Genomic DNA, 10,890 nt, shown 5'->3' on the forward strand with positions numbered 1-10,890 from the left:
ATTATTATTATTGTCGTTATTATTATTATTATTATTAGAGGGCTACATAGAAAACTAAAGTCGAGGACATCTACTCGCAACAACTGTCAACAGAAAACAATTGACCATGACCGATGATACGGCTTTTGTTCCTTTGTTTCTCATTTTCACCTTGACTTTTAGACTACCAAAAAAAATGAAAAAGAGTTGCACAAGAGACAATGTAAACGTATCTTGCAGATATATTTTAGGATTTGCCAGGACGTGGTGCTGCTCATTAACATAAATGTGGCATGGAGTTAAAAGTGAAGAATTTTATGCATTACATACTATATACTATAATTACTATTTTCTCAGGGAAAAATGCAGGTTGTAACTATGGATGTCCATTAAGTGTTATTCTTTCTCACCTCACCTCTCTCTGTCTTCTTTCACTCCTTAACGGTTGCCATGTCTGAGGAAATATTCTGCGTTGCCGTGCTGAGTACTGTTTCTGTGGAGGTCTAAGGTGACTGTTCATTGATGTCATCCATGAAAATAATACTCCACCACAATCTGTCATTTGTAGTTTTTAATATTTGTCTGATCTCTGTTCTTCTCTGTTCTATTTTTCAGGATCCCATCGTACATTGTTTATCGTTTGTCCAGGAGGTTCCTCTAACTAAGTACTATATAGAATATATGACGCAAGTATTTCCCCACATTTTTCTGGTGTAAAGATACCAGGACTGTGCTCATATAAGTAAGTCTGTCAAGTGTTATTCTTTCTCGCCTTTCTCTGTGGAACTGTCTTTTTTGACTTGTTGATAATCCTGTTTGTCAGGATGAAATTTGTTTGGTAAATTTCATAAACTGAGAAAAGCTAATTTCCTCCAGAATGCAATACATCAGTTCAAACTCGGAGTGACACGACCGTGACACTAGACGTCTCTGCAGTTTTAGATTAGATTTGAGTTATTTTTGACTTGATTAATCTCTTTCATTTTTGAGACAGGGTCTGATGAAGAACAGCGACTTGTGACAAAACCAAAATAGTGCAACATTTTTAGAACGACTCTGAACCAAAACAAATCTTTTTGCAAGAAGCAACAAGGAACAAAACAAAATCAGATGAAAATGACTCCTCACCTCTGACTAACAGAAACAGACTATCACTGCAACAAAAACGACAAATGCTTTGAGCCTGTTGTAGTCATGTCGTAGAACCTGCTTATATATATACATATGTATATACACACACACAACCTATCAAATCTTTGATACAAATAAGTGTTAAATCAGTGGATCCAGGGTTTGTCAAACCATGCGACTTTTTACTAACATACCAAGATTGCGTTTTGCTTTTTTTTCGTGGTCTTGTCTTTTTAGGGCTGCAATTAATAGAAAATATACCTCGCCAAGTTTCTTCCAGAGCTCAGAGCAAATTAAGTCTCTCTCCAGGTAAAAAATATTTTGAGAAAAACAAGTATTCAGGCATACTTCCAGTCTGAATATCTCAAACTGCATGCAGAGAGGCCACATATCAGAACTTCCAGACTAACAAAGCCATCTGACTTTTAAACCTGAACGTATGAAAGCTCACTCTGAACAAGAAAGGTCTGCACAGATTAAGGCTTTGTTGTGTAATTTCTGAAAGTCACATAATTTTTGGTTCATGTGTGAACATTATTTCGACTTAAGTTGCAGCGGAGTTAATGAACTGCACTGATTACAAGTACAGCAGATGTAACTTGTGCTCATTTATTATGTTGTAGCAGAGTTCAAACTAACATCGTCTCTTTGTCTTGTCTTTGTCGTGCTGAATTGTATTTGTTGTATTAACACAGAAGCCCTATACTATTTATTTATTTATTTATTTATTTTTTATTTCTAGCTGATTTTCTTCACTCCCAAATGAACACACAAAAGAGAGTTTGGAAATGTTTGTAAGAGATTTGAAAAACTAGAGCACCAACTGACATTTTGCTTTGGGCTAATCAACATTTTTAAATCAGAGACTAACCAACAACAATGGGACATTGTCTGCAAAGATTCTCATATATTCAGTTCATGGTACAATATGCAATACATGAAAGCAAATGTCAAAAGTGACACTGATGTTTTGAACCTGTTCTCTCTGCATCTGAGTCAAGTCTTAAGCAACAGCAGTGCAGCGTAACAAATGCTGTATTCATTTTAGTCACACCAGTACCAGGCAACCTCTTCAGATGAATGTGACAAAACTGAAACCTTTGTAAAATGGCAGATTTGTCCTTTCCCCACTAGAATGGAACAGCCGTCTTTGTAGAGAACATGTCTTTGGAAAAATAATACCAAAACATTTTTCTACATGATGTGGCAGACTGAACATTTAAAACCCTGATCACTGTTGTCAGAGTGCCCCCAGATGCGCTCACTCAGAAGATTAAAGATTAGTGGTCACTGAGTCCACCAGCATTTAGAACATCATGAGAAAAGAGGACATTTGTTTCTATCTCTTTATGGCGTTCTACTTGAATGAAATCAGTGAATGAATTCAATCAATCCCATAAATGTACTGCATATGTGTTTATTTTGTATCATGCCCTTCATTTAAAGTACAAACGTATATTCACGCGTGAGTCATGCCATTACAGTCATCCTGACATCCTTTTTGCCTCTTTGTAATTGTCTCCCGTCTTTACAAAAGAGTTCAGTGAAGTGCCATAGTAATCAGACAACACAACACAACACAAGTAACTTAAGAACAAACAAGCAGGGAAACTAATGTGTGATATAAAATACGTGTTTCAGCTGAGTCTTGACTCCTCAAGACATATGGCAAAGCAGATGGCTGTGCTTTTCAAATTATTATCAAGGGAAGTGACATTGAGACGTATAACCAGAAAGTGAATTAAACTGATTTGAAAACCTAGTAGAATATCAGCAAAGGCCTGCACTGAACACTGAATTAATTTATAGTACTATAGACAATAAAATCATGAATATATGAATAAATGTATGTTAGATCACTGAACCAGATTTGTAACTGTTCTATTGTTTAACTATTATTCACATATATAGTAGAATTTAAAATGGTTCAATATGAAACGCATTCATCAATGTCAGTGTCAGCAAACAGAAACATTATTTACAAACCACTGGTAGGTTATGTGGGTAAAGTTTTAAAAAAAACACAGGGCAAGACTAGATGTTACTCTCTGCTAACATTTGAAAAGAAAAGGGCTCTTAAATTGTGTTAGAAGCATCTCAGTTTGTACACGTTTGTGTAAGCTTCAGAGGAGAGTGATCCTCAAAGTACCAAGATCCGTCTATTTGTCCAGCAGATTGGACATCTCCATCCAAGACAAGTCCCACTGTACTTCTGTCACATCCTGCTTGGTTACGGGAAGTGCCACTGCTGGTATGTCCTCTTTAGACAATTCCCAGCTTTTAGTATGAAACATCTTGTGCCTGCAAACACACAAACCATTATCAGTGGAGCATTTTGTTGTCGAATTCTGAGCCACAGTACACAAAATACAACAACACTGTATGTAGACCTGATAATGCCTGGACTCCATTGTTGGCCATTTTCTCTGTATTTGGTTCCATTTCTTGAGAAAATATTGAGAGCTGTTGTTCTCATGGCTTATATTTACCAATTTTTACACACTTTATTTAATTGTGTTTGCAGGGGCAGGTGCAGATAGGACATATATATCTAGACACTGACGAAATGATTTGGGTTTTGCATGCCGCTACGTTGGAGATGAAATGAAACAAGAGATGCAATGAAAGTGCAGATTGTCAGGTTTAATTCGAAAGGTTGAACAAAAATATGTTGTGAAAAGTTTAGGAATTGCAACAATTTGTATAAAAAGTCTCCTCATTTCAGGTGCTCAGAAGTAATTGGACAGAATAAGGAGACCATGAGTAAAAATTTGTAATACTTGGTTTAGAATTGAGTCTAGTGCCCGTGGATATCACCAAACGCTGGGTTTCCTCCTTTGTGATGCTTTCCCAGACCTTTAATGCAGCTGTCTTCAGTTGATGCTTGTTTGTTAGTCTTTCTGCCTTAAGTTTTGTCTTAAATAAGTAAAATGCAGCACAACTGAATTGAGGTCTTGTGATTCACTCCACTCTTTTTGCCTTAAAAAACCTCCTGGGTTCCTTCTGCTGTAGGCTTTGTGTCACTATACATCTTTTTTTGTTGTGAAGCTCCATCCAATAGCCTTTGGTGCATTTGTCTGAATCATAGCAGAAAGTATATCTCTGTGTGTTTTAGAATTCATTTGGCTGCTTCTTTCACATCATCAATAAACCCATTGGTGCCATTGGAAGTGCTTTGGATCATGAGCTGTTCCAAGCCTTCTGCATACTTTCTTCTTCCCATCATTCTGGGACAGGTTGATCTTCATTTGTCCAAAGAATACTGTTCTAGATGTTTTTTTTTTGTTTTGTTTTTTTTGGCAAACTCTAGTCTAGCCTTGCTATTTTTGAGGCTGATTGTTGGTTTGCACTTTGTGGTGAACCCTCTGTATTGGCTCTCATGAAATATGTTGTTAGATACTGATACACCTAGTTTTTGTAGAGTGATCTTGATTTTGGTGGACGTTGTTAAGGGGTTTTCTTCACCGTGGAAAGGATCCTGTGATCATCCACCACTATTTTCTATGGACATTCAGGCCTTTTGGGATTCCCAAACTTGATTTGACCACTCCGCTATCTCTCTGATGGATTCAACCTAAGGATGGTCTGTTTCACTTTCACAAGATCTCCTTTGACTACATGCTGTGGGTTCACAGCAACAGCTTCTAAATGCAAATGCCACACCTGGAAGCAACTCAAGAATTTTCATGTATTGCACCACTTGTAAACGGACTAATCCCTGTAGTCTTATGTCACTAAATGTCACTGGAGAGGTACCATTACTCACCTGTAACGATGAACTAGCCAAACTGTAAGAGGAATGAGAAACAGAAGAACCACGCATGGCACAATGATCCATTTCCAGGAGCCTTATGACAAGAACAGATAATATTTGTGGAAATTACAGTGACAGGCTTGTACCAGAAATTACTTTTTCATCACTTGCTGCAAAAAAAACCTGTCAGTGTGTTTCGCAGTAGTCAGATTCAAAACAAAAGATGAAGCAAAGAGCTAAAATTCAACAAGAAACCTCATATATCTCAAGAGGCATATATAGGAAAAGGGAGATTTGCTGGGGATGATCCTGGTACCATTTTCAAATAAGACATATGTAATGTAAAGCCCGTGTTATATAATGAATTAGAGACTCACAATGTTTCAACAAAAAACAAAACAAAACATAATTTTACCATTAGAGGAGGCATCTGTTGATCTGAGGCTGCCTGAAAGAAATAACAATGATCATTTTTGACTGATATTATGAAGCAGTAGGATGAATATTGCCAAACGCAATAAAGCCACAGAGCTGACCTCGCACTGATAACCAGCTCTCTGGACTCTCTATCTTTCCATCCGAAGAAGCACACTTATAGAAACCTTCATCTTCCTTTGTGACATTCTCAATAGTCATTGAGAGTCCGTCTGAAGTGGAAGAATTTAAAGTGACCAATTCTCCATCTTTAAAGAACGATATTTTGCTGTGGTTGCCTGTCTGATTCAGACAGTGCAAGACCACTGTGTTGCCCGCAGTTACTGGGTAGGCTGGAATCTTCAAGATGACTTTCTCACCTGTGATTAAATATAATAGACATGATTAACTCCTTCTTATTACCACATTCGTTGACTGTAAATACAGTCACTCATACAACACACCTGTCTGGAATACGTTTTAGTTTTCTCTCCCACAGTTTCTCTAACATCTTTAAGATCACTGCTAAATAAAACTCACCGCTCACTGTGACATTGACTGTGCGGGTGCAGCCCTTGGCGCCCTCACACCAGTACAGTCCACCGTTAACACTGGCAGCAGTGAAGACACACGACTTGTTTGCAGTGACGACACCCTCGAGTGGCGGACAAACGTCAGTTCGGGAGACAGTGGTTCTATTTGAATGGCTTGGAGAGAAGTGTTTCAGCTTCGAGCCTGTGGAGTTAGGCTTAGATACGGGGCACTGCACAAAATGCTTGTCTTTGAAGGTCTGTGTGTGGCTGCGAGTCAGAGTCAGTGAAGGAGGTGTCAGCTCTGGAGGACAGGGGGGCAAAAGAAGAGGATAATCAGCTGACAGATCGTAGCATGTTGGCATTTTTTAATCCGTAGAACACTGCTGCACTAGGTGTGACAGGTGACTCGCAGCCAATGAAGCTACATAGTTGTTCAGTAAAATCCATTACAATTATCACACAATTACACAGATGCTCACACCTCTGCAACACCACTAGAGGGACAAAGGTGGCTGATGGTTCAATGTAAAAGATTCAAAACCACATTCAGCTTTATTAACTCAAGTGGCCTCCTCACTCCTCAGTTTTTCACCACCAGGTCAAATGGTAGCTTGTTAACAGGCCAAACTACCGACATGGTAAACAAATACCACGTACAACTGTATATATAATGGTACGTAACTTATCTTTTATTTTCCACTTGTTTATATTTTATATAGTTTATATCTGTCTGTCTGTCTACATGATTAGAACAAGCTTGTGTCGAGCACATGTACATTGCTCATCTTGGTTGGGTTTTGACCATCACTCATTATCATCTTAGATACAATAGGAAAAGCCTTTAGGAACTCTGTGCAAATGCGGTATAAACATGAACTGATTAGTCACGAAACACGCTTTTAACAATCAATGCATTTGTGCGTCAGGCGAACGCCATTGCACCACCAGTCACCTGTAAAATGAATCTGTTAAGTGAACACAGCATGTTTCTGTGAGAAATTATTTTCTGGAATCACAAATGCCTATATACTGTAAGCTTCTTCCTGGTTATAAGTACTCCTGAAAAATACCTTGTATTGAATTTATGTGAACTTGAACGGGAGTTGTTGCAAGGCAGCAATTCTGTTTTTTGTGGTAATATTCATTTGAGTGTTTATATTGTTATATTTGTGATCAGAGACATTAAAACTCAGGATAAGAAACTGAGAATTAGTCGATCCAGGAGTTGATAGTTGACAGTTTTGTATCAGCCACCATGCAAAATAGAGTGTGACTTGAATGGCCTTTTAATTTTTTTGTAATTATACAAGTAACCACAGATATTAGAAACCAATCTTTGACCACACAGCCTTGACCCTCCCTTGTCCGTTGTGTGCGTACAGGAGAAACCTGATGCCACGCTGCAGACCTTTTAGCTGCTGCTGCTGCCCACCTGACACAATGAGCGAGGTCATCTTGCCGTTGAGCACCACGCTGGTGTTGCTTTCCTTAGGCTCTGCTCTGCACCGGTAGTTGCCCGCATCTTCCCTTGTTACTCCAGTGGGGTTGGGGGAAGCGGCACTGTGCAGTTTTTCCCTGTGCCACTGGTAGCTGTACTTAAAAGTGGAATTTGACTCCACTACGCACCGCAGCCACACGCACTCTCCCAGGTAAATGTTCGACCCCGGAGTCCGCGCGGACACAACAGGATCCCGGGGCTCTGCAGGAGCAGAGGAAAGCAGTCAAGTTCTTTTTCGTGCTTGCCAAGGTGCACGCGAGAGACCTGCATGTTATCGTATTGTTTTCATCATCTTCTCTACCTTCAAGTGCAGCAACTTGGAGAACCAACGCGGCTACGTCTGTAATACAGAGAAACAGTTTTTACACAAACAAGCTCATCTCCTCATATTCCACCACAGCTTGTTCCTGCCACATCGATGACAGTTTGGGTACAGTGCCCTTCCTCTGCTGTCTGCTCTGCCAATCAGTACTACAATGTATACCCTGAGGATTTGTCCCGCATGCTGGCGTGCCAGATAGCCAGTCATGGTCCGCTGCCGATTTTTGTATTATGTAATCGAGACAATAAAAAAACATAAAGAACAAAGAAGTTCTTCTCTGCGGGCTGCGTGTCTGTGTCTATAAGACTTAACGGCCCCCCGCTCTGCTAAGACGCCGCTTTGAAGACCATCTGAGACACATTTTGTACCCAATACACGCAGTCACATTACTGCCAGTGTGTGAGTGTGACGCAGAGCAGAGCTTCCTATTCTTTAATGAGACTGTTTAGACATTATCATCCTCATGGGAACGGAAGGAATGTACACACATTTGCTGCATTTTCCTCTTAAGACATCTCATGCACACACACACACATACAGCGTAGCAGTGTAACACAGTGCTACTCCAATCATATAGTTTCGAAGCCAGTAATTTGGCAGCCCTGTCCAAATCATTTCCATTAGCCCTATTCACATTCTGGCTGGTGCACATCATTTTAATTTAGCGCCAACTGAAACTCCCAGCTGCAGGCTAACAGCCTAGTAAAATTTATAACCCTGCATACCATACTACTGATATCTGCATCGAATGAGAGAGCTCAGGGTCTACGTCAGCAGTGCTTTGACAGCAGAATAGGAATGCTTCTTAAAGCACTTGGAGATTGTTTCGTCCACCAACAGGAGAAAGTCAGAGTGAAAATAATCCAGCTATTTCTTGTTGAGTCCACCCAGCGGTGGCCTGTCTGAAGCTGTGTGACAGATGGTCAGGTTTTATCTAAGAGACTCACCCAGCAGTGAGGAGATAAGGATGATATTCATTCCGCCGAAGGTTGAATGTCCAGAATTAGATGTGCAGCTTCTTTGTTCTTTGGGGGGAAAAAAAAGAAAAAAGACGAGCGTGAAATTATTTTGAGATTTCTACCGTTTAAAGTGATCTATATCTCAGAGGTCCTGTGTGGGTTTTGCAGAGCCTGATTTATTTCGGAGGCTGTGACACAGAGGGCAACAGTGACGCTTAGGAGGAGTTTCAGCTGACTATCACAGCAGACCACGGAGAGAGATGGTCATCTTGGTGGAGACATTTCCTTCCTCTGTCAACAAGTTAACAAGTGGAGCCGTCGGACTGAATCCAGACTCCAGCTACGACAGAGAGACAGTGCAGACATACCACAATATAACTAGTTTACCATCGAAAGTCACCTGTACACTCAGTTTTAATGTTTCTCTGCTGCTGTGACTACGTGAGCTCACAACGTTGCTGCAAATGTTAGTGTATTTATTTATTAATTTCTTCACTGTTCTTTCTCAATTGATGCCGCTGCTGTGTACTTCCTAGCAATGCTGCACTGCCATATTTTTATTTTCTCATTCAGGGCATTCGTGTCTTTTGTTATCTTCTGTTTGCTCTATTTATATCCTCCTCTTCTCTCAAGTATTTGCTGACACGAATGCTTATTCTTTCTCTTGCGAGCATTTCATTTTCTTCAGTGTAATCCAGTTGGTAACAGTCAGATGAAGTTTCGGTTAATTAAATAAGAGGAGTCCCCCCCCCACACCTCACCCTCCAGTTATTACTCACATTCGTTTCTAGACTGCCTGCAGCACAGTCCAGCACTCTGGTCCAAACTGAAATACCTCAACGGTTATGGGACGGCTCCCATAATATGTGGCATTGATATCCACGGTGTCCAAAGGATGAATTCTACTGACTCTAAGTTAACTCCAGACCTTTCATCACGTGCTGATGTTCTCATCAGTCATAGGTGTATCATGTATATACACCTATGACTGATGAGACGGACATTGTGTCTTCATCAAGCTGTGGTACTTTTCAGTCAAGTTTCAGTCTGGTGCAGATCATTCTGATAGACTCTCATAATGTAATGTGAACTGAACGGGCTCCAGTTGTTCTGAAACATGCTTTTGCCATATGTATCCTGCTGTTTATAGATTGCTGGGAAGGCTGGTGTGCTAGTGAGCAAATATTCATGAATGTCTGAATGCAGTGAAAGGGTAATTGGTCCTTTTGCTGCTTGAGAGACCAGCAAAGTTTCAATATAAGTGGGAAAAGTTATTTAAACCTGTGCCTTATGCAGTCACACTTGATGTATTATAATAGCCCAATAGTTGGGTTGTAAATGTTTAAATGAATTGCACATTTTCAACCCCAGTGCCACCGCTCTTTATTCTGGATTTGCTCCATCTAAAATGAAATGTGGTGCGCTGAATCAGAAAATTGTGACGAATGTCAGTTTATTTCCCATTAATCCTAAAGTAGTGGCCTTTGCATCAAATTTGCTGAACTGTGCTGATAAATGGCGACCCATCAGTTCATGATCACTCTCTTGAGCCAAACTCTTAACACACATTGGCAACATCAGGATGTAGCATCCTCGGGCACTGCCCGTGTCTTAAGAAATCTGTAGCCATCTGGTGGTCACTGGTGGTATTACCATCTGAGTTAAACAGCCGTCTGCAATGTCTCGTTAGCCTGCTGTTAATTTATCCGCTGAGAGGGTCATCGTAGTCACTATTTCAATCATTTTGCTTCTGAGAGATTTCCCAAGAGTCCACAGTGGGGTAAAATCATTAACTAGGCATGATTCACAGGTTTGCATACAAACTGACCTTCAGCACAAAGTGCAAGTGGCCCCAGAGAAACCAGCGTGTCTGTTGACCTGGTTGTTATTTTAGTTTAGTGATTTTAGTAGCGTGAGCAAAATAAGATCCAGACTCACAGCTAGAAAACGTACACAGCTCATCATAATATTTGATGAGCTACACACACACACATACACATTCTCTGGCAGAGTACCAAACGCAGACGCCACATGAGAGAAATCTTTGAAAAGTTTTGGTGCGTTTTTTTTTTTTTTAGGTTTGTGTTTTAGTTGTATGTTCTTTGGACTTCTAACTCGGGGGTGCTCTTTGCTCTTACAGGTAACCAAAGTCGCCTCATTATCCTCCAGCGATCCCCGCCTCCTCGTCCTCAGCATCCCTCCCTCCGCCTCCCGTCGCTCCAACATCCAGCCCCTCAGCATCCACAGGGCTTCTTCCAGGAAGCGCGTCGGGCAGTCGGATGCTCTGTTGGAATGCATGG

The 10,890-nt window shown here is 40.5% G+C and overlaps 1 protein-coding gene across 2 annotated transcripts; it reads right to left on the reverse strand.

Moving 5' to 3' along the window:
• Nucleotides 1-1,366: 1,366 nt before the first annotated feature.
• LOC125009736 lies at nucleotides 1,367-10,875 on the reverse strand. Of its 2 annotated transcripts, none has more exons than XM_047587910.1 (9): nucleotides 10,729-10,875; nucleotides 8,579-8,656; nucleotides 7,611-7,649; nucleotides 7,244-7,510; nucleotides 5,819-6,112; nucleotides 5,401-5,658; nucleotides 5,280-5,312; nucleotides 4,877-4,958; nucleotides 1,367-3,411 (listed from the first exon to the last, which is right to left on the reverse strand). In XM_047587910.1, the coding sequence occupies exons 2-9, from the start codon at nucleotides 8,607-8,609 to the stop codon at nucleotides 3,270-3,272; spliced, it is 1,146 nt and encodes a 381-aa protein (XP_047443866.1). In that variant the 5' UTR covers nucleotides 8,610-8,656; nucleotides 10,729-10,875; the 3' UTR covers nucleotides 1,367-3,269. The 2 variants fall into 2 exon arrangements, with proteins under 2 accessions (XP_047443866.1, XP_047443865.1); XM_047587909.1 differs by having other exon boundaries at nucleotides 8,579-8,930; nucleotides 10,729-10,780.
• Between the last annotated feature and the right edge of the window lie 15 nt (nucleotides 10,876-10,890).

This window comes from Mugil cephalus, chromosome 6, assembly GCF_022458985.1.
Source record: "Mugil cephalus isolate CIBA_MC_2020 chromosome 6, CIBA_Mcephalus_1.1, whole genome shotgun sequence".
NCBI classification, from domain to species: domain Eukaryota; kingdom Metazoa; phylum Chordata; class Actinopteri; order Mugiliformes; family Mugilidae; genus Mugil; species Mugil cephalus.